General features: G+C 41.8%; 1 protein-coding gene across 5 annotated transcripts in view; it reads left to right on the top strand.

Moving 5' to 3' along the window:
• The first annotated feature begins 2512 nt into the window (after positions 1-2512).
• ZDHHC3 (zinc finger DHHC-type containing 3) overlaps positions 2513-23709 on the top strand; it is a 33824-nt gene continuing 12627 nt past the window's right edge. For 2 of the 5 annotated variants that reach the window (XM_027659368.1, XM_027659370.1), the window contains exons 1-5: positions 2515-2611; positions 14037-14366; positions 16964-17088; positions 20314-20410; positions 22311-22392. In XM_027659368.1, coding sequence (XP_027515169.1) covers positions 14061-14366; positions 16964-17088; positions 20314-20410; positions 22311-22392 — 610 coding nt within the window. In that variant the 5' untranslated portion in view covers positions 2515-2611; positions 14037-14060. Of the gene's footprint in view, positions 2616-14036; positions 14367-16963; positions 17089-20313; positions 20411-22310; positions 22393-23709 lie in introns of all 5 variants that reach the window. The other 3 variants (XM_027659365.1, XM_027659367.1, XM_027659366.1) reach the window with 3 other exon arrangements.

Below are 23709 nucleotides of genomic sequence, written 5' to 3'. Positions count from 1 at the left end.
GCTGCATATCTGTTAACAATCAGAGCAGAGCAGATGCATTTCTGGGGCGCTTCCCGTGGCTTACATGCATCCAAAAGGAGTCAAGTTTCTGTGCACTAGGGTTGTTGCATGGGGATTGCTTACTGTTTCTCAGTGGAGAGAGCCAGTGGTGGAGCTTGGCAGAGCTGGGAGCTGAGGCTTGGGTAGCTTGTCCTCCCTGCTCACCCTGGGGATGTGAGCAGGGCCAGACCCTCTTCCTGTGCCAGGGGAGTGCCAGATAAAGGCAGTGCCCATGCATGAAAGGGATCTGGTTTGTATGTTCTCTCTAAATAGCATCTGCCAGTGCTGCTGTCCAGCACAGATGGACCCTGTGATTGACCCATAGTGTGATACTTGTGGCCTCACATTCCTCAGTGTGAAACAAACAAGAAGTAAGATGTTAGAAATTCCCTTGTAAATGTGAATTCCTGATCTGAAACACACTGTTAATGCAGACACATACAATGATTTCCACTGAGAGCACAAGGAGATGACATTCTGACTCCTAGTTCTGCCTATCTCATGGCTTAGCCCACAGCCACTCACAGTCCCAATTGCAAGGAAAAAATTACTTGTTAGTTTTTTTTCCCCCTCTGCCATCCCAGCCTGGGCTCTACCTAATGTTAGTCAAATTCTTGCATAATCCAGAGACTTAGCTAGCAAATCTTGTTCACATGCAGACAGCATTTTTCCAAAGGCTGGAAGAGCCCAGGTTTGGCTCGTTTTTTAGGGAGGGGCAGAAGGCATCCTCTTGCCCTAAAGAGCATTTATTTCTGAGAGCATTCAAATTCCAATGCAAGGCTGTAGTGAAGGCTGCCAGACAAAAAAGAATGCCACTAGTTTCTTGATTTTGTTTTGTTGTTTTGTTTATTTTTTTTAACAAAGGCAAAGCAATGTCTTTTCCTCTAACCTCATTATAGTAAATGAATGACACGAGTTGGCTAAAATAAAGCCAGCCTGAGGGAACCCCCTGGAATGTGAAGATTCACACTATGTGATTAATGCCTGGTGAAGCCACAAATACTGAAAGCAGCCACTGAACGTGGAGAGTGTCAAGCAAACTCAACCCCTGCTCACACTCCAAACATGACACCTGCAGCAGCATGCTCTGTCACAGAATCATAGAATGGGTAAGGTTGGAAGGGACCACTGTGCATCATCTGGTTCAACCTTCCTGCTTAAGCAAGGAACACATGGCACAGGATGGTTCTTGAATATCTCCAGTGAGGAAGATCAACAACCTCTCTGACAACCTGTTCCAGTGCACAATCACTCCCACAGTAACGAAGTTTTTCCTCATATTCTGGGGGAACTTCCTGTGCATCAGTTTCTGCCCGTTGCCTCTCATCCCATTGCTTGGTACTACCAAGAAGAGCCTGACTCCATCTTCTTGGCACCCTTCCTTTAGGTATTTACACAAATTAACGAGGTCCCCTCTCAGTTGTCTCAGCCAGCAGTGTGCCCAGGTGGCCAAGAAGGCCAATGGCATCCTGGCCTGTACCAGGAACAGTGTGGCCAACAGGTCCAGGGAAGTGATTCTGCCCCTGTACTCAGCCCTGTCGAGTACTCTGTCCAGTTCTGGGCCCCTCAGTTCAGGAAGGATATTGAGGTGCTGGAGCAGGTCCAGAGAAGAGCAATGATGCTGGTGAAGGGACTTGAGCACAAGTCCTATGAGGAGAGGCTGAGGGAGCTGGGGTTGTTTAGTCTGGAAAAGAGGAGGCTCGGGGGAGACCTCATCACTCTCTACAACTCCCTGACAGGAGGTTGTAGCCAGTTGGGGGTTGGTCTCTTCTCCCAGGCAGCATCAGTAAGACAAGAGGACATGGTCTTAAGCTCTGCCAGGGGAGGTTTAGGTTAGATATTAGGAAGAAATTCTTTACAGAGAGGGTAATCAGGCACTGGAATGGGCTGCCCAGGGAAGTGGTGGATTCTCAGTCCCTGGAGGTTTTTAAGATGAGACTGGATGTGGCACTTAGTGCCATGGTCTAGTAACCATGGTGGTAGTGGATCAAGGGTTGGACTTAATGATCTCAGAGGTCCTTTCCAACCCGGCTGATTCTATGTTTCTTTGATTCTTCTCAGGGCCAAACAGGCTCAATTCCCTCAGCCTTTCCTCAGAGAGATGCTCAAGTCCCCCGGTCATCCTCACTGCCTTCCGCTGCACCCGCTCCTTCTTGGGTGCTGAAGGATTTTGGATACCTGCAAGCCGAAACCACCCTGAACCTGGCTGGGGGCTCAGCGGTGCGCAGGGAGGCAGAACCATCCGCTCCCATGTAAAAACAAAAAAGTGGTAGGGCTTTTTCCCTCACAAAACCCGCACGCCCGAGACGCGCCCATGGCACAAGCTCGCCCCAGCGGCGCCCGGTGCCGGTGCCCGCCCGCGGGTCGGCCGGGACAGGGCAGGGTGTGCTCTGCCTCCCGCCGCCGCCGCCGTTCACTTCCTGGTTCCTCCCCGCGGCCGCTCCACCTCCTTCCTCGCCGAGCCCGCGTAAGGGGCGGCGGAAGGGGGGGTGCCGTTCCGTGCCGTGCCGCTGCCGGCGCGGGGGCGGCGGCGGGGCGCGCCGGACCCGCGGCGGCGGCGGCGGCCAGTGGGGTAGGTGGGTGCGACTGACAACGCGGGGCGGGGGGGGCGCCGGGCAGGTGTGTGCGCCGGCGGAGTGGGGCGGGAGCGGGAGGCGGGAGCGAGAGCCGGGCACGGGAGCGGGCCGCCGGAGCGGAGCGGCCATCCCGCCGCCGCCTGCGCCGCGCCGCCAGCTGCCCCCGGCCCTGCCGCTGTCCCCGCTGTCCGCGCAGCCCCCCGGGCCGTGCGGGAACCGCAGGATGGCCCCGCCGCCCGGGGGCCGAGCGGTGCCCGCATCCCTCCGCGGGGCCCCCGGCAAGGGCTGGCGGCGGGTCGTGTCCAGCGGCGGCGTCTCCAGGAGCTTCTGGCTTCGGTCGGGAAACGGGAGGTGGGCTCCCGCTCTCCCCTCGCCGCCGTCCAGCACTGGGCTTTAAATACTGCGAGGCTAAACACGTTAAATAATACCGGGCTAAATACGTGGTTTAGGTCTGCTCCGCGGCCTTTCGGAGCAGCGTTGAGTCCCCTCGGCAGGAAATTTAAACTCGAAGTCTCCAGCGTTTTCGTCGGGGTCCTGTGACTTGTTAATGGATTGCAGTGGTGGAACGGGGTCCTGTAATCTGTGCGTGCGTTGCAGCGATGGGACGTGTCCAGCGAACAGCTGGACAGCGAGTGGAGCTCACCCTCTCGTTCTGGAGGTGGCCGCGGTCACCCGGCGTGTGACTGCACCTGTCCGATGGGACCATCGGCCGGGTGTGACCTCGGCATCGGGAGTGATCTGTGTTGAAACCATGGTGCTGCACTGTTGAGGGTTTAGTTGAAGTGGATGGGTGAGCTACATGGCAATAGGAAGCGATCCGGACTTGTTTAGAACGGCAGCTTCTAAGTATTACTGGAGTAGTTCTGTAAAGTAATTTTTAAGAAGCAAGAGTTCATGATGGATCATTAGAAAACAGTCTTCAAGAAAACAGGCCTTGGGGAGGAGGAGGCAGCAATCTGGTCCTTGGTAGGCTCTCCCGCTGCCTGTGTGCCATTGAGGGACACAGGATGGACACAAAACTTGTTTAGGTTTCTTTCCTTTGATCCTAATTTAGAAAAGCTAAACTGTGTTTTTCAGTGTGCAAAAGAGTGATTTTTTTGCCGGATTCTTGAGACGGCAGAGGTGTGCAATGTCAGATCTGTGAGGAAGGAACCCAAATTCGGATGGTTGTTCTCATACAGTGGATTGTTCTGATACTGACTGGTGGGTTGCAATGAGTGACTGCATTGGGTGTCTGGTGGTGTAGATAGCAAGGCGTTAGTGAGTACCATGTTTTTCTTTGCTTAATGAAAGCAACAAATAAGTCTTTTGTGCAGTGTTACAGGCATTTTGGTGATAAGAGTCATCATAAGAGGAGCCATGCCATTCACATGTCGTTAAAGATGCAGCCTCCCTGTGCAATAAAGAGCCGGTCCTTCAAACACTATGACTCTGTCAGCGTAGCTCTTGGTGCTGTCTCACTGATGCAATAGTGTTTGTCATACCAGCGGGAGCTGCTGGTGGTAGGAAGTTGTGTCTGACTGAATGCTCATTGAGATTTAGAAGGTGCGACCCAGAAGCTAAGTGCAGTTGTAGGTTTATAAAAGGGCAAATATAAGGCCTGCCTAAAGGCCAAAATATTTGTTGCAACATTTAATACCTACTGAGTATTTTTGTGTATGTTTCTACTTCCTTTTAATTTTTGTTTTAGGTGGTGCAATTACAGACAAGGGTGTGTATTTCAGTTTGAAATTGCTTGTTTGGTAGTAGACAAAAATACACAAATGTAGTTTAACTATCGGAAGTAGGTTGCAAGAAGATGAATGCTTAATTCCTCAGCAGATGCATGTCTGCTGTGCCCAAGTACTTATGTGTCTTTTCTGGGCAGCTCCCCTTGTGTTAGCAAAGAAGAATTTATAGTCTTCAGCAGTATGTATGTATCCTGGGCAATGGTAACTCAGCTTTGGTGAATCTTTTTTATATCTAATATGAATTTACTTTTCTTGATGGGTAGATTGCTGTGCATCTCCCAGCAGAACAGAAGCTAGCAGTGTCTCATAGTCAGTGCAGTTTAAACCCATGTGTTGCGTTTTTTCAGGAAAACTTGCTCATGGAGCAATGAAGCTTTACTGTGCAGACATTTCCCATATATCTGTAACGGGGCATCTCTCCTGTAGAAGAGACTAGATTGGCTCCCACAGTGGTGTCAGTCTGAAAATGGCTTGGCTGTAGCTCGTCCAGTCTCTGCAGATGTTAGTTGGCTGAGCTTACACTTTTCTCTGGTCCCTCTGCAGTGTAGACATGACCTTTTTCTTAGGGTGATGTTCTGGAATACAACTGTTCTGCCTTCCTGATGGAAGACAGCAGGTAACGTAAAATATGACACGATAGAATAGTGTTTTGTCAGGTTTTATTTTCTCTGTCCTGTGCTTAGCTGGTTGAAGAAAACTAAATGTGAACGATTGCACCTGGAACATCATATTTGACTTGTCCATGTAACTAATCTGAAGCTTAAGGTTGTATAAGAGAAAATGAGAAGTTAAAGCTTTCCTAATGAGAGCTGCATGTTTGGGTCGTGCAGATAATATGAAAAAAAAGATAGCCCTTAACTTGACTGGAACTGCAGTGCAGCAAGTCTGCCAGTAACACTTTACACGTTGTCCTTTTGAGAGGGAGTCCAAAAGAGCGAGCCAGCTTGTCTCTGCAGGCTGTGGGTGCCAAAGACCTCCCCACACAGCAGCAATTTCCTGCTAGTGGGTGCAAGGTGTTACGAACAAGGTGCAGCCAGGTTACTCTGGCTCTTACTGCATAGGAGCACTGGCGTGTTAACTCCTGTCGCTTGCTCCTGGCTGTGCCCCCAGGGTGGGAGAGTACTCAGGAGTGCTTTTGGGGGCTGAAATGACAGATTTATCTAGGCTTGTAGCCTCATATCTCTTTGCCCCACCAGGTTACAGGGTCACCATATAGAACTGGTGCTGCTGTGGGAGAAGGAGTGCAAGAAAAGGGAAAAAAAAATAGCAGAGGATAGTGATGGGAAGGTATGGAAATAAGAGGGAAGACTACAACAGCAGAGTTCAGCTAGAAAAATGTTGGGAAATGCTGTTCCAGGAGCAAGTAGAACAGCAACTAAAACAAGGATGTGGAAAACTCACTGTTAATACCCGTGGACAGCAGAGGAATGTTGAATGAGAGGAAACGCAGGGCCCTTGTTGATGTTTTTGCTGCTGGGCTGGTGTTTGTGAAGTTCAGCTGAGTTTTGCAATAATGCAGAACTGACAGGGGTGACCAGGCTTAAACGTGGTGCAGCATGCAGAAGTTAAAGCAAATGGACTCAAGCTGAAACAGTATGAGTGAATAAAGGTAGGGTAAAGTACTATGCTATTTAAAAAAAAAAAAAAAAAAAGACATATACAGGCCCAGTGGAAAGGCAGTAGAACCAAAACATAGATACAGAGAGGGCTATAGGAGGTGATAAAGAAAGATAGTAATGTGATATACATCTTTGTGTTGTTGCAATGACTACTTGAATTACTGATGTCCAATACAGAATAGAATAGATAAGTAGCATATTATATATTGTAGTTGGTCTGGGCTTGAACTCTCAGTATTTAAAAGGATAACAAAATTAAGGTTTAGACATAAAAACTGTATATTTTATGGAGGCAGGGATCCCTTCTGCTTGCTAATGCAACCGTGAGCAAAACTTAGTTTGCCAACTCAGACGTCCTTAGCTACATTTCAAAAGCTTTAACATACAGCAGCTTTGAACTGCAGGTTTTTCCAGTTCTCTGAAGTAGCAGCATAGGCTTCTTCTAGTCATGATTTTACCTTCAGACCTTTGCAGGATAGAGGTGATAATTTTTTCGGTCCCTGTGTTATTTTTGTGCTATTTTAATGTGTGCTCTGTGTATTTTCTGTATTTGGTTTAGGTATCTGCTTAGGTGTAGTATTTAGATTTAAAACCTGAATGCCTTACAGCCTTCATACCTGTGTCTTACCTACTCCTGTGTGGTAAGGAAGAAGAACAAACTGCAAGTGGGGGAATAAAATCAGGGAGAGTGAGTGATATGATTGGGAAGGAGTGGCTATAGCAGCAGCAGATGCAGCATTAGACCATCTTGAGTGAAAACGTATGTCTGATAGTTGTAAGTGCTCTTTCTGACTTGGAAGGTAGTATTTAGAATATTTTTTTGGACCAGAGTGGTTCTACCAGCTTCTTATTATGATTAAAACTTTAAAGCTGCAACTCTTCTGCTTTGGAGGATATATTCCTTTTGCCATGAAAGTTGTGTAGCTTTTAAAATAGATGCTAAAAATAATACCGGTTATATAGATAAACCTTCCCCTTTAATTTTTGTCTTTTGTTAAAAAAAAAATTGATACAGGACAAATCGTGAATTTAAATTCCCTTAATCCAGGGGTTTGCTGTTTTAAGTCTTGAATCATCATCAAAATTGCAAAGCTGTCTAGAAGACCAGGGCAGCTTCTTGTGTTTTGTCTCTCATGAGGCTGTGTATTCAGGGTAACTGCAATGCTGTGGGAAAGCATGACATCCCCATCTGTTGTTTTCTGTTTCCTAGTGCAGTCCCTCCTGCAAGATTGCTCTTTCCTTCTGATGCTTAACTCCAGATAGGTGACGATGCAACAAAGATAGTTTGTATGTTCAGGATTAATAGTTCTCTTTTGACATAGGTTAAGTAGCTTGTGTGTATTTAGTCTTATTGGGAAACTGTAAGATTGAAGTGACAGAATTTCTCTGTTCCCCTTGCAGCTCTGATCGGGAAAAAGTTACATTATTTTGTAATGGTTCATACTTAATGACAGTATTATAAAGTACCTTCTGTCTCTGATCAAAGCCTTATTGAGATCACTAACTTTGTGATCAGACCAAGTGAGATTCAAGTCTGACCTCAGTCTCTGTTGCCCTTGTGATTTGTGTCCTGTTCCTAGATATTGCCCCAATTTTGTCACTCATCTATAGTGGTCCAGTGTTTTTGTACCTTGGACAGTAACTACATTGTCTTTGCTCTCCTTTGCTCAAGCTGGCAGCTGACAGGCCTTTTAGGTGGGGGTGCAATCACTTACCAGATAACTCAGACTCTTAGGTCAGTCTTAATTGCATTATCATTTATTTATACAATACATATCTATTAGTTAAACAGAAAGGATGCAGACATTAACCAGGAAGCTGTTACTGTCTGCCCTGAGAGACTGCATACCGCAACCATCAGGATAGGGAAACCCCTATATTTGTAATTGAGAAAACATGGCCTTATTTTCCTTACAGTTCTAATGCAATTCCTCTGGCACTGTTCAAATTGCTTCTTGTCTGGACTGACATAAATTAGGGCAGGACTGAGCGTTTTGTGCCCTATGTGGCTGCATTCCTCTTGAGCCTGTCACTCTCAGCCCAATCCAGGGCCTCAGAATAGAGTTTCCAGATCCTACAGGCACCTTTGAGGTAATTTCCCCCTCCCCTTGCTCTCCTTAGGGAGGAGTTCCCTTGATGTATTTGTACTCCTATTCAAATGTGTTCTTCAGAAATGCATGACTTCAATTAAGTCTTCCCCTCTATTAAGATGCTTCTAGTAAAAAATAATAAGAGTATGATTTTAGTGTGATCCATTTTTACTAAGGTCTTGTTCACGTGTGGCCTCTTCAAAATAAGAAATAAGTTAAAAATAGAAAATATTGATTCATCAATAGAAAATTATGATTCATCAAAATAGTTAATGATATAAAGTTTTCTGAACTCTGACTATAAAGCATTGTTATACATCCTCTTACTCTCTTCATGTATAGAAAAATGTTATAAAAGGGTTACCATCTGGTTTTATGTACTCTCTTTTCCCCTTTTCAAGGGAGGTAATCCAAGCCTGTGCATTTATCATCAGGACAAAAACATATATTTATTTTAAACCTTGTAATTTTTTTAAGATTATTTTTAATAGATTTAATATAATTGACATACTGATTTCTTTATGCCATTTTTCTTCAGCATGGGAACTGAAACTATTGAAATTGCATGACTTCAGGAGCCAAAGGTTTCAGGGGAATCTCGAGATGTTTGTGAACCTCTTGCTAAAAGCATATGGGTAGTGGTAATGTCATACTTAGGCTGTAACTATATTCCTTAATGTAGCCGGAATTTCCAGAAGAAAAATGAAAAAGTATCTGTGGTAGGCACAATCCTGTTATCTCCTCCCAGGGTGTCTGGAGTAGGGCTGACTTTGCACTGTGATCATTTGATCTGAGTCATCGGGTGTCCTGTAAGCACAGTGTTAACTTCTGTGCCCAATTCTTCCCTATTGCTTTTGCCATTTTAACCCAAGAGCAGGTTTTTACCTGTTTGAGGTTTTGAATTGGGATCAGGTTTGTTTTGTTGGTTGGTCGGTTGTTTTTTTTAACCATGTGTAGAGTCACAAAAATATTCCAATGGAGGTACAGCTCTCTATAGCAAATTTAAGCCTGCTAATAATAGGCTTGCTTTTTTTAGCTGCCTTTCATAGACCTGTTAGAAATGTCCCATTGACCCTCCAGAGTTTTGTAAACCAGAGGTTGGAAACTGCCATGCTGATGGATATCTGGATGAATCTGCAGGAGACTGCCAAAAATTCTCAGCATAACTGGGCTGTTTCATTCTGCTTCTGCTGATCAGATAGGCCTTGCATTAGCCATTAGGAAACAAAATATATAAATACTGATATTCCTTTATTATTATCCCTCCTAGAACATGCTTTGGCAGGTTTTGATAAGCTTGTTGTTAGATTTCGGCTGTTTGGAGGTGTGACAGGAGGGAGAAGCATAGGTAAATATCCTGTTAGAAAGCACACTTCCTTGCATGTCTGTTGCAAAGGAAGATTAAATACACAGTGTTTTAATCAATGCAGTTTTATGTACAGAAAAATGAAATAAACTTAAAAATGAACTCTTGCAGTTTCTGTCTATCAAGTGGAGTTTGTTGGTTTTATTTAAAGGGACATCCTGTCCTGCAGATCTAAACTGCCTACTTTAGCTGTCATGAATATCGTATGACTAGTTATGTATGTTTGCTTCCTTTTGGTGGCGATTAAAAGTTAACTTTAGTGTTGTCAGCTCTTAAGATACTCTGTGTGTTGTAAAAGCTATTTGGAGTATGCTTGTTAAAGTGTATAAAAGAACAAACCAAGTACCTTAAAAAAAATGTCAGTGATCTGCCCGGGCCTCTCTTTTTTCTTTTTTTTTTTTTTCCTTCTAGAATTGTTTTTGTGTAATTGGCTAAACTTGAAATTCACGTAGTTTATATGACAAAATGAAAATGTTACCTCTTCCTGAAGTTCAGTGTTAATGGACTTCTAATAAAGGAAATGGTTGCAATGTACTAGTAATACTGTAGTTTTGCAAGTCATACCCATGTCCTTTTGACTTCACTAGCATGAGTAATTACATGAAAATCAGCAGGTTGATGATAATGTTGGTTTTAAGCTTTTTGTAGGTTTTACATCATCAGAACCTCAGGTAGCTTTCAGGTACTTCTTGAGGCTCACATCATTTGTTTGTTCATTTTTTGCACGTTCTTTGGTGGTCACAGGCCATGAAAAACAAGCTTTTTTGGACATGGCTTATAGCAGATCAAAAGACAGTTACTTAATTTATATAGGGTGTAATAGCATATTTTAAGTGTTCATTGTAGCAGGAAGTGGATTTTTATTTGTTTTGTTTACATTTCTGATTTGTATATTACATGTTTTTTAGTTGTTCCTGTAATGCCAAATGCCTTCCAGATAAAAAGAACAAGTCTTTGCTCTGTCATGTCATTAAGCTGAATTGATGTGTGTGTTGTCATTGTATGCACACTTACCTAGCGGCCTGTTGTAGCCTGACACCAAGATTAAGCCCTTAAGCCCCATTGTTTACCTATTGTTTGCTCCAGACCAGGAGGAACTGACATATTCTATCTGTGTGATAAATTAAATTCATATGCAGCATGGTTGGAGGGCAAACCAGTTAGGGCAAGTTACTACTTCCTCCCCCCTACAGTATTGTTGTTGTTGTATTATTTATATGAAAATATCTAGTTGGACAACATAAACAAAAGCAGATGTTTGTGTATGTAAGAACAAGGTATTAAAAAACCCTCTAATCGGGTCATGTAAGAGAGAAGCTGAGACTCTAAGCTCCTATAGATTGACTCTTGAGATAATGAACACTAAACTACACATATTTCTCAAAAAAGGTACGGTGTTTATGTACCAATTACTGATTTTTCATTTTGTTGTCTAATGATGCCTCTAAACCAAGCATTAAATAGTCAAGTACGTTAAATAACAAATTTGTCCTCCAGACAGAATTGGAGGTCTCATAACTGTGCACTGCACAGTCTCATAACTCTGCACTGCAGAAATGAGTCTCCAAACTTTCAGACTGAGGTGCCTTGAGGCTCCTTCCAGCTATAGGTTACACAGCTATAAGTTTTTCTTATTTTTCCCCCCCAGTTTAGCTCAATATTTCTGAGAGAGAACTGTAGCACTTTTATCGGAGTGAAACCACTTCTTGCACTTGCAAGAGAGATTAATTTTTATTTCACTGGTAAAGTGTGCTGTTCAGGACTAAACCCACAGTTTTAATCACTGTGTATTTGTTTAGCTTTCAGTCAGTCTTTGCTAATACTGACTTTGGTGTGACTTGTCAAACTAATTCCTCTGTTAAATAGGAGTCTGCTTTTCCTGTGACTTTCGTTCCTTTGCTTTGGGAAACAAAACCTCAGGAGGAAAAAAACGCTCAGAGTCTAGGAAAAAAAACCTGAAAGTCTGTGTTCAGGACTATCCCAGTCCTGTTCAGGACTATCCCTGCTCCTGATGTGTCAAGGCTAAGACTTCTGTTTGAAAATCGAAATACCTAAATTACTGTTCTCTTTCTCATTTTTTAATGCAATATGATGTTACTGTAAACTAAACATCGTTGTCAGGCATGAGTCTTTAATTATGTCAGCCCTGTTTTGAGCTCGCAAACCAGCATAACAATTTTAATAAGATTTTTAAATAATGCAGTGAAGGTTAACCTGTTTCCTTGAGGGCGGGGAAGGACCGAGTCTTAGAAATGCTGGTTCAGTCTGTGTGAATGTATAAGTACATAATTGTCCTTACAGAAATTGTGAAAAACTGAAGAAAAGGTACAGATTTACCAGTAGGTATAGATTTATCTGAACTTAGACCACCAGATCATTTGGGTAATCACTGTTTATGAAAATTATATAGCTTGTGTTCCTGAGTATTGGGAGTCATGAGGCTAAATTATAGCTGTGGTTAAAATACACAGTAATTACATGTGTTATGTGAATTGTATGAATGAGGAGAGGGCTTTTTGTTGTGGGTTTTTTTTCTTGCCAAAGTAAATGACATTCTCACAAGGACATTTTTATCTTGATTTTTCTGTTCTGTTTGATGTATGTATAAATACAAGACTGATATGTTTTAACATTAATCCATGTGACTTTCTTCAGATTCATAAACCATCTTTAACTTGCTTGGCAGCATACTAAATGCTCAAAGCAGAACGATAAGAAATACCTAATTCTCCTGGTTTATTTATTTACAGTTATGTTAGCAAACAAATATTATAAATGGTCTAGTTCATCCCCTTCTCTTCACCTAGAAACTTTGTGCTCCTGGCTTTTGACTCTTGCTGTGGCAGTAGCAGTTCCACTCACCTCTCCCCCATGTCACTCGCACTAAGGCACACAAAGTTCATCACTTCTGCGCTTGGATGTAATTAATCATCCTGCTCATTAATAACCTTAATCTTTGGCCTTAAAAGACTAATTTTCCTCTTATGAGTTTGGTCTTCTTGAAATAATAACTAAAAAGCAAACTATCATCTTCTTCCCCGTCTGGGCAGGGGCAATAACATTTCCATTTTGGTTTGCGTTATGCAGAATAGAGCTTTCTCCTTGTGCTTGACAGAGCTCAGCAATAACATTTGGAGAGAAGTTTAAGGTCCTAGGCAGTTTTGCAATTCGCTGACTATGTTTTCTGTAAAATTTCTCCCCTTTATATAGGCAACAGTGGAACTTTTTAAACAAGCACAAAAGCAGCTTCAGTGTGAACATTTTTGGCAGAAAGCATAATTAATGGTGAACATTGTCTTCGTTTCTCTGAACTAAAATTGCATAATGCATGCCCTTTTTTTGAAAAGCCTGATGTGTTGAAATAGCAGGAGGCTGATCCCTTCCGTTCGGGTATATGCAATTCAGTGTATCTGGTAGTAAAATTATTGTAGCCATTTTTGTAGAAGGTGGGTCTTTAGGGGTTGTAGTGTTTTTGAGTGCTTAGAGCACTGTGCAAATACTCTGTGAAGAAGTGTCTTTGGAAGAAGCTGCTGGGTGTATAAAGAGTCTCTTTCAAAGCTTAGCATTCCAGGTGTGCTCAATTATTGAGTGGTGTACATTCACACTGCAAATGGATTGATCCCTTGCCAGAGACTTATGAGCACCTTTTCTGTTTTCTCAAATGCCTATTTTTAGTGGGAGTTACACTGAAACTACAGTAAGCGCCGCATATACCTGGAATATTACAGTTTCTGGCTCCAAGGTGGACCTTACCCTCTGGGTAGACAAGGTGCCTGCAGAGAGGAGAGGACAGGACAATGTAAGTGTTAGTGCTCTTATTACAGTGGAATGGAGTTGATTAGAAGTGCTAAAGGGGAGGCAAAACAGATGCCTTTGAGGGATGGAGCAAAGGTGGTATGAGAGCCATGGCAAAGCAGAAGACTTCCAAAGATTGTAAGGCCAGAGGAAACGGTGAGAATAGGAGACAGCTGTTGCTGGGGAAGACCATCCTTCAGCCAAGACTAGAAGTTCCTGTTGAGATCTTTGCCTGGGTTGCTTCTTGATCAATTCCTGCAAATCTAATTTTAGAGTGGTTGGGTTTTGCAGTTTTACACCAAAGCTGTGAGTCAATGGCTGAGGAGAAAGGATATTTTTCCTATTTGCTGAGTTACCCAGTATCTGTAGGAGAGACCCTTCCCCAGATCTGAGGCAGCAAGGAGGGACCCTACCAGCTGTGCTAGGTTTTTCCTGTTTTCCTCACATGGCAGTGCCCAGTTCTTGCTTCAGTTCCTGTTGGGGCAGCTCCTCTTGGCTCCTACCTGATGACTTTTTCTTCATTAAAAGAAAGGCTTGTTGCCTTTCCGCAGGGGGAGGTGGAGGTGGCACACAGGTGGACCTAATGTGTAATTAAGCACGTCTTAAAAGCACTTAGAGAGCCTTCTGAGTAAGAAGTGTTCCGATAAGTGAGAGAGTGTGGTTTCCAAATCCATTATTTCGCATTTGATTTATTTACCTTTTTTGCTTTTTCAACTGTCTTTCTGCAATTCTGAATTTTCCATGTGATCGCCGTGCCTTTACACGAACAGAGGGCCGCATGTCTTGCAGACTGGTGAACACTGTTTCTGATTCTCTTTCAGATGCAAGTATGGACATAATAGCCTATGATGATTACCCCAGTCCACCGCTTCAGAGATATTGAAAGGACACCAGAATACCTCCAGCCGGAAAAGTGTGTTCCACCTCCTAGCCGTGCTTCCCTGGGAACAATGTGGTTTATTCGAGATGGCTGTGGTATTGCATGTGCTGTCGTTACCTGGATGCTGGTGTTCTATGCCGACTTTGTAGTCCTTCTTGTCATGCTAGTTCCATCAAGAGATTATGTTTATAGTGTCATCAATGGCACACTGTTCAACACCTTGGCTTTCCTCGCTTTGGCTTCACATTTTCGTGCTATGCTGACAGATCCAGTAAGTATACCTCTCTCTGTGTGTCTCGGAAAGAAACAGGCGGTGTTTTTCTTGTCTGCTAGATGTTGGGTAACTCACTTGCCGAGTGAGTGGCAGATTTAAATAATCTTCTGTGTGTCAGCCTGCCGAGTGAGGCTGCTGATGTGGTATGCTAATTTTTCATCCCACTCAAGTCAGAAGCAAAGTCAAGGACCCAGCTTTAGATTCCCAGTGTGTGAGCAGCTCTTCTTTTTCACTGGGAAGGAGAGTGTTTCTCTCTGATACTGTTTTCTCCCCAATGGCAGATCTCGTGTTTGTGGCTTGTCATGTCTTGACAAACAGTAAAGCTGGAAAAGCTGGTTTTAGTTGTCTGCCTTGGCAAGTATTGCTTCAGCAGAATGGAGCAGAACGTGCGTTGTTTTTAAAAGCCATGTTACCATCTCTCATTTTCCTGATTTTGTTGAGTGTATTGGACAATGCTGAAATAAATATTGTGTGAGTGTGCTAAGAGCTGTTAGGCAAGTTGGGAAGCATCAGAGTTGTAATTCTTCCTTGTGTGTATCCGTAGGACATTGCTCAGAGAGATCTGATCTGCTGCTTTGTCATCTTTCAGCTAGTGAGAAGATGCGGTTTAGCAACATGAGGCTAATGCTGAGTGGCCTGGGATGGTTTATTTGCTTAATAATCCCTGGACAGTAGATTCAATTCAAACTCCCATCTCCAGTCATCAGTGGAAAGAAAGACACGCTTAGATTTCTCTTGTCCCCTTCCTCACAAGCGTCCTTGTTGCTGTTGGGAGTGGTGGTGTACCTCTGATATTCTCTTCCTTCCAAATGTCATTTCCTACTTCAAACCTTGTTAAGGTGCCATTAAGAGTTCAGAACAATCTTTGCTTCTTAGATTCCAGTTCTTCCAGAAGCCACAACAGTGCAGAAATAGCTTGATTTGGGGTAATCTCACAGTTTATAGTAAAGACGGTTGAATTACACACTGCTGCTGGGCAGAACTGTAAGCAATAGTTTATGCTCTGAAACTTCTGGTCATTGGACTGGGCTGCAGCAGTTTGTTAGATAGTTTGTGTCCTAAGGGTGGTGGTGGTTGTTAATTATTGTATGTTGTGTGGCTTTTATGCCTTCCAGGGACCTTCAAGTCGCTGGAATTATTTTGCAGAGTTACTAGAAACTCTTCTGAAACAAAAGCTGTATTTTGAAACAGGCTACATTGGAGAAGCGGATACAATCTCTGTTGAGAGTCATTTGGAAAAGATATGTTAATTCCTAGTGTGAGGGGGGATTTATGTGTGTGGAGGGCAAGAGCCAGTGGGATTTTGTTTCATTTTTTTAATGAGGAATTCAGCTAAATAAAATGCAGAAGGGAAGATACAGAGAAGGGATGCAGCAACATCTGGCAGACAGTGTGAGTCAGGGATTAAGGAAGCTGCCAGGACATGGGGAGCCAGGGGCACGTCTAGGATCAGAATGAAACTGCTGAGGCAAACAAACAAGATTCTTACTATAAATAAATGAACACCTGAGTTCTTCAGAATTGATAGCATGTGTCTCGCATTTCAGGAACTCCTTCTTGCTAAAACATTCCTAAGGTTTTGAGCTTTGCTGAGTGTTGAAGAGAGAGAACATTAGTTGTAGCATTTTGGGGAAGTTGGTTTTCATAATTTTTTTAATTGGTCAGTCCTGTTGGGAGTTTTTGTGGAAAAAACTATTGCTCCAGAAAGCTTTATAATACTGGTTCAATAAGCAGTTCTCTCACTGGTGTGTGTCTTTCCTGTTTATTGCTGTTAGGACGTTGTATAGATATGTTAAAAAGAGACTGTTCTGTCAGAAATCTGTCAAAATATTGCTTCTCTGTTTTTATTTCAATAAAAAAGCCTTAAAGTCACAGAAGTTAATTGTACCAATGTACCAGCAGTGATTTCATACAGTATGTTTCATGACTTTTTTTTGAGAGGAGGGAGTTTCTTTGATACAGGTTTTTTGAGCAAAAAAGACTGGAAACTCATGAACTTGGGCTTCTGCAGCAGCAATATGTTACCTATTTAAAGACAGCTAAGAATGTTTTACCTAATCTTATTCAGGTGGGAAGATTTTTAGTGTTCACTGTTTGAATGTTAGGCCCTAATTTAAATAACAAATACACAGTGGAAGCATAAATATAAATACATGAGGTGTTTACCAGCAACTCTTAGTGTACAAAATGATACTTCAGGAAGTAGCTACCTGTACTGGAATAAAACATCTGCTGTTTCCAGTTTGTGATACTAAACACTGGCATGATAAATTTGTTGATGTGAAAAGAGGGGTGAAGATTCTTTAGTATTTTAAGCTTATGATAGGATTACAAAAGAATAATTGCTTAAGTGAGGATTTATTGATGTTTAAAAAACCCGAAAAACTCCACCAAAATGATGTTTAAGTATGTGATTCCATATTTTAGTACCACATTTTAATTTCTTTTCTGAATCTTCTTGCAACTCTGTTGATCTTAGGGAAGTTTTTATTTCTTTCTTTTTCCTCCCCTCCCATAGTTTTAAGTCATCCTGTTGTTCTTAGCAGTTGTAATGTCCACAGGTTAATCTTCTGGTTTATTTTTTTTTCCTGCAGGGTGCTGTACCCAAAGGTAATGCCACAAAAGAGTTCATTGAGAGTTTGCAGCTAAAGCCAGGCCAGGTGGTTTACAAGTGCCCAAAGTGTTGTAGCATCAAACCTGACAGAGCACATCACTGCAGGTAAAGTCTTTTCTGAAGACAGATGTATTATTAAGACCTCAAGAATTATTCACCAGTGTGCCTTGATCTAAATTGTTATTGGAGTCTGAGACTGGAATGGGTAAATTGAGAGACTGGTATCTGAATTCTGTTACCAATAGTGCCAGACACATTTAAGTTTCTCTGAAAAAAATCTCAGGCCTTTCCTAACAAATTTTTATCTATAGGAGACTGGGGCCACTTAAACTGAGAAACACTTAAAATGATTGCTACCTTCGCTCCAGCCTTGTAATTGGCATTCCATAAATTTTTGTGTAAACATGACTTAAAAAGAGACATTATATACCAGAATGCATAGAAATCTAAAAAATGTAATGTCTCTCAGAGCGTCAGTGTCTTTTCCATTTTTATTTTTATTCACAAACCCATTTGTCTAACTGTGTATTCTATTTAGAAGTGATATTTGAGTTAAAACTAAAGTACAGATAACTGTATATATTTTTTAAGAGCTCAGACTTCCACATTTTTATTGAGTACTGTGACTTTGTTTTGTGCTGTGTGATAGATCAGTATGCCTACTGATCTGTCATGTCCTTTCTTTTTCTGGTAGGATAAACTTCCCGGAAGAGAGTAACTGGTAGTGAGCTTTTTAGTACTAAAGGCAGTGAGCAAAAAAATAACTACTTCCTAAAATTCTCTTCTGCTTTTAAAGCAAGCGAACCTGCTTTCCAGTAAGTAGTTAATGAGTTTGCACTGGTGTCACTTCCTTACCTCCTCAAAACCCAATACGTACCAAGAGAGCTTGTACCAGGATTACTGCTGATTTGTGCAGTGGTCTTGTGGGGAGGGGAGTACATGGTACTGAGCTGAACAAACTTGTTCTGCTGTTTGTGTTTTTCATACTTAGTTTCAGAGCTTTAGTTTGCACATGTTTTTCTTTTTTGTTGTTTTTTTATTCTAATCAAAATCAGGAGTTGGTTATTCATCAGGAGCAATGTGATCATGCTTATCACTTATTAATGCTACTGTAAAATCCCCTCTGACAGCTCTTCAATTATGAATGAAACTTCACATCTAAAATGCTGTCTTGATGATGACTCACAGCATAGGTAAATGAAGGCAACTCTGGCTAAACACAAAACCTCATCAGTGTGATCCTTTTTTCTATGCTTTAAGATAAGTTTTTAGATGTTAAGATTTGGGAAACTTATCCACTGAGCACTGATGCTGTTGAGAATCTTCAGTCAAAAGGTTTTCTATGGACTCGGAAGATTTATTAGACTTTAACACATCAAGGTTGTGCATATGCATCAGCAGGAGATATTGCTAGTGGTATGCCAGAGGGACCAGGATGTTTTTTGATTCGTGTTCTATTTAGTGAGTCCCCTAAGCCCAGTAAGCTAGTCCTGGCAGCATTTGGAAGGGGGGTGGTCAAATAGGGGGAGAGTGTCTGAGTATGGGTAATCCCTGCTGCCTGTACTTTTCAGTCATGGTTTCTATGTTTCTTTTTCCACTAGCTAGTTTCCTGTTCTGCTTGTCATCCAACTGCTTTTGGTATGTGTACAGGGAATAAAACCTCTCCTGTCAGCCTTAGCTACCTCTTCCACATCTGTGGCTTGGCTGCTTCAGGTTGTCTCTCTGGGGAACGAGGACCTAGGAGCAGCTGAAGGGATTGCTTGGGTACTCCGCTGTTTCAGAGTCCCGGGGAAGTGTGTGCACATCTACAGATAAGGAGGCCTCCTCCTCCTTTACATCACCTGCCCCACCTTCCCCCCTCCTTTTTTTTTTTTAAATTTTTTTAAAGCAGCGGTTGATCATTATAATACGAAGCACATTATCTGGCAGATAAATTGTTTTTACTGTGCCAGCTGATTGCAGTGCCCATGTAGCTCAAAAATAATTTCAAGCTGCTTGTTCTGGCAAAATGAGACTTTTCTCCTTTTCCACTGCACCTGGGGCTGGAAGGTAATGGGGTACTTGAGCACACCTGAGGAGAAGCATCTCCTGGTCTGGCCCCATGCTGAGAGGCCAGAGCCTGCCTGCCTGACCTTTCATTTAGGATCAGGGTTATAGCAACTCATTTGTTTTTCAGGCATGCAAGTATCCTTGGGGATTACTCCCTCCCACCACGTAGAGTGAGTGAAAGGCTGTTCTGACAGAGAGGTTTTCTATTATTTATTCATACGTGCAGATAAGAACATGTTTTTGTTTGAGTTTCCCTTAAGCGTTTGGGTGTCGAAGTTTATTGTTATATTAAGGTCAAAATACTTTTTGTTATAAGAAGAAAAATAAAATTAGCAGAGCGCTCAATCCTTTCTGTTTCAGGGCTGCCAGAATTTTTCTGGAATGGCTGTTTCCTTTCTGGGTCCATTGTTTGTTTGCTTTGGGGTTTTGTGTTTTTTCATATTTGATTTCTGTGCTTGTTTGTGCAATGTGGTATCAGGAGACTGCCTTTCGTCTCCTATCATATGAGAAAGCAGCAGAGAAAAAGACTTCCTTTATTATGTGAATTGAAGCAGTTACTGACTAAGCAAGAGAATGATGTTCAGACGAAGTAATAATGTTTTAATTATTTGACTTCTGGCCACAATGTGCACGCTGGCAAGAATTTGAATTTTGATTTCATTAGCCTGGTTTTGTGAAGTGCTTTAACATCTAATTTCACCTTGAATGTGTATTGTGGTACTGTCTTCCTGACTGACTGCCACAGCTATTTTATATTAGTATGTGGCTAACCTCGATGTCAAGAATCTTTTCTAGTGCCTTATTTAACTTCCTTTTCTGCAAGTTCCCGCTGCCAGCAAATGTTGGTAAATAAACCGTAGTCTGTAATTAGCAACTCTGAAAAATATCTTTATTCATTACTGCTTTTTGTATCTTTCTGGTTTCTCTTTGGTTTTAATTTATGGACATTTTCACAGACAAAATAGGTTAAAACTAAACAAAATCACAGATTTTTTCCATCTGCCCAAATATATTGTTCAAATATTTTTGATATATTTTTGACAGAACAACTGATAATGTGGCATTAATTTTTGTGGTGGTGATTTGGTGTTCTGTGGTTCATTTTTAACAGACTTAGTCAAGATAAAAAACCACAAACATAAATATGGTGACAAGTAAATTTTTTAAGATTCAGATTTCACTTCTGATTCTTTTCTGTAGTTTCTTTGTCCCCCAAGCCCCAGTGAAATCTTATGTTCCTGGAATGAAAAGTGCTGTTAATAAAGACCTCTATTCTTTCAGTGTTTGCAAGAGGTGTATTCGGAAAATGGACCATCACTGCCCATGGGTCAATAACTGTGTAGGAGAGAATAACCAGAAGTACTTTGTACTGTTTACAGTAAGTATTTTGCAAGTGATGCTTGAGGTGTCCAGTGGGAAGTGCTGAAATGCAGTTTGTAGTCTGTGAGGCAGCTCCCAGGGCTGGCTTTCTCTTCCTTCCTGTTTTGGAAGAACTTTACAGGGAGCTGCTGCAGACTTCTGTTTCACTAGTTAGGGAACACACCCACCCACCCACCCACCCAGACTCATCCACCCACAGCAATGGGAAAAAACATCATGGGAAGTATTTTCCAGGGTTTTTTGAGGTTTCTTTTGGCAGTTGTTGAGCATCTATATTGTAATGGGAGTAGTTTATTGTGGCATTGAGCTTTTTGATGCATGGGCTGTCCTTTTACTGTGGCTGGTAGGGTCCCAGGCCATATATAGGGCTCCTAAGCATTATGGTTGTATGAGTACCTGTGTGGGATCATGTAATAAGAGCTGTTGCTACATCTTAAACGAGGAGTGGGAAGTCTGCATTCCCTTTGGCAAGAATTATCCACCTTTTAATTGCAAGGGGTTTATTTTTGTACTTGAAAACCAAGGAGGTGTTTGACTTTTTGTACTATATCTGTAGCATGAGTAAGAAAACAGCAGTGCACACTTGAATACTGCATATTTCTGGAAGGGTTGAAATGTGTTTCATCAGAGCAAACTGCGAATATCCCGTGGGAGTAGTGTGAACATTACAAGGCTGACTTTCAGTGATGCTCTGTTTTATTAATAAATCTTTTGAGACATCTGCAGGTTTGAGGAAGACTGTTCTCATATTACCAAGTAACAAGGGGGAGATTTTCAGTTAAGTGGAAAGGCTTAGTGTTCTGTACTGTGGTTTGCTAGAATGTGGATTACAGAACAAAATTAATCCCATTTCTTTCCTTTGAGCAAGGTTGTTTCTTCACCTTGAGCGAGCTAGGTGTTTTAGTCCTATCAAAAGGATTTCAGTTTCTATTAAAACTTGACATCTACTTTCAAGCAGACTATATTAAACACTTAATGTAGTTGAGAGAAACAAACTAAGGGTTGCTGGTTTTGTTCTTGGGTATGCTTTTTGAGACCTTGAGGAAGTGAAAGAACAGCAGCATACTGAACTGGAAAAAAAATACTCCCCTATTGCCTTTTACTGCTTCCACAGGGATTTCTTTTAACAAAATCTCTCTCACTTCTAGTATCTGCTGACCTTTGTCAGAGTTTGTACATTCAGGAGAGTCATATTTTTAGCCCTGTCTTGGTAAATGGTAATGTATATGTAGCACTGCATATAGTTTCTGTTATAACTTTTTGTTACATACACTTTCTGTTACAAAGCTAAGACCTAGTTTAAAACAAAAAGTATTTACTACCAAGTATTAAAGCCAGAGAGAAATTTTCCATGCAAGCATCTGCCTCAGGGAAAGTGCTTATTAAACAAATACATCATTTTTCTGAGCTCAAGCTGGAAAAGAGATAAAATGTGTTTTCTGCTTAAAACAAATTAACTGTTGTTTCTCTGGGAGACTACAGGGCTCTCAAGAGCAAGGATGTAAGCTTTGACAACGTGATACCTAGATGTCAGTGTTACTGTTCTCTGAAAGTTGTGTTGTACATAGGGGAGATAAGGACACTAGGCTGAGTGGAAGGCCACTCTGGGACACAGGAGAGGCTGAGTTTGGTATCCAGCTGGCTTTGAACTCAGCAGTCTCCCTCATATTTGTTCAGAGCTGTTAGTAAGGTCAGAATGAGCCTGTGTAGTCTTGGTATTTGCCAGCTTCATGGTGCTTGTTTAGGGGAGATGGAAGAGTTTGATCGTTTTTGGAGTTGTTTGTGGTTTGGTTTTGTTTTGAAATATTAGCACTTTGCTTTATTTGAAGTATTGGGAAGATTTAGCATTTTGGTCTTTAAACTCACCTGGTACCTGTATTACATCCTTTATTTTTCAGATGTATATAGCACTGATTTCCCTGCATGCTTTAATCATGGTGGGATTTCACTTCTTGTATTGCTTTGAAGAAGACTGGACAAGTGAGTACGAACAAAATACCTCATTAAGGTATCAGATTAGTTTTTGAGTAAGAACTTATAATGTAGTTTGCTTGTTTCAGAAGAATGCTATCAGGGCTCTGCTGTGCTATCTCTTTTTAAATTTTTTTTAATGATCAGTCCTGGAACTTTATAATTCTTTTTGACCTGCTGGGATCTCTGTCCTGAAAAGTCCTGTTTCAACTTACACCTGATACTGCCTAGGAAAAAGCTGAGATGTAAAGACACCTAACAAGTATGTGTGCAATAACTTACTGTTGAAATGAACACAGCACTATTTTCCTGAATGCCAACACAAGACAAGAGGAATGCATATGCTTTTTTTAAAAGGGTAAAGTGAATCATTCTTGCAAGACTGCCAGAAAAACATGCTGAGATCCAAAAATCCACCCTCACAAGAACAAACAATTCCTTTCCAAAAAAAAAAAGGGCAAACCAAAACCAGAACCCAAGCAGCTCAAAAAAGCCAAAATAAAAACTCCAGCCCTCACTCTGAATCAACCAGTGAGTAAATTTTTACAAAGACAGTCTATATATGTTTTTAAAGCCACAAATGGATATAGGAAATCCTTGAGGTAATGCTGGGTCAAACTGCAAGCTGTCAAAGAATGTGTGTGCTGCTTGTGAATTTTTTTGGAAGAGGATTAGGGTTTTTTTCCTTGGAATTTCAGTCGTGTTATTCAATATAATGACTGGTTTTAGTTTATACTATTGCAGAGGATATAGGTATGAATTGAGTTTGACAAGGTTGTTCTGCAGTTCAAAACTTTGTAAAACAGCTGCCAGCTGTCACTGAGAACTGCATTTGACTACAGTGGCCAGGGCCATAAAGGGAAGGATACATCTGAAGGTAGTTTCCTTTACCCCCTTTCTCAGAGCCTGTTTGTGTGGAGAAAGCAGTTTCCCACCTGCCCCAGGTTTAGGTGGCAGAACAGAGCTGTTATGAGAGATGGATAGGTTGTTCCAGCTCCTTCCATTTGTGCAGATTGGGTTAGCCCTTGATTATGGTGTATTTGTTAAAGCTTAACAGCTCATTAGAAAAATGCAGGCTTCTGGTGAGAGTCTTGGATTTGGAAAAAATCTGGAGATGTTCTGACATTTACAACACTCAACACTATGAGCTTGGCCCTATAACATTGTTCTTCCTCTTCCTTTCTTCTGCTTCTCTTTTGTATTTACCTTCTTGGTTTGGGGTTTTTTTAGCTCTTGCTTGAGTTTACAGTATAGATTATGAGGAAAAATAAGAATTTGGCTTAATCTGACCTTCTTAAGGTCATGGCTTAGAGCAGTTATGAAAGA

The sequence above is a fragment of the Corapipo altera genome, unplaced genomic scaffold (assembly GCF_003945725.1).
Source record: "Corapipo altera isolate COAL_440 unplaced genomic scaffold, ASM394572v1 44b, whole genome shotgun sequence".
Classification (NCBI taxonomy): domain Eukaryota; kingdom Metazoa; phylum Chordata; class Aves; order Passeriformes; family Pipridae; genus Corapipo; species Corapipo altera.
Note: the sequence above shows the minus strand (reverse complement) of the source record. Positions and strands in the feature narration are given on the sequence as shown.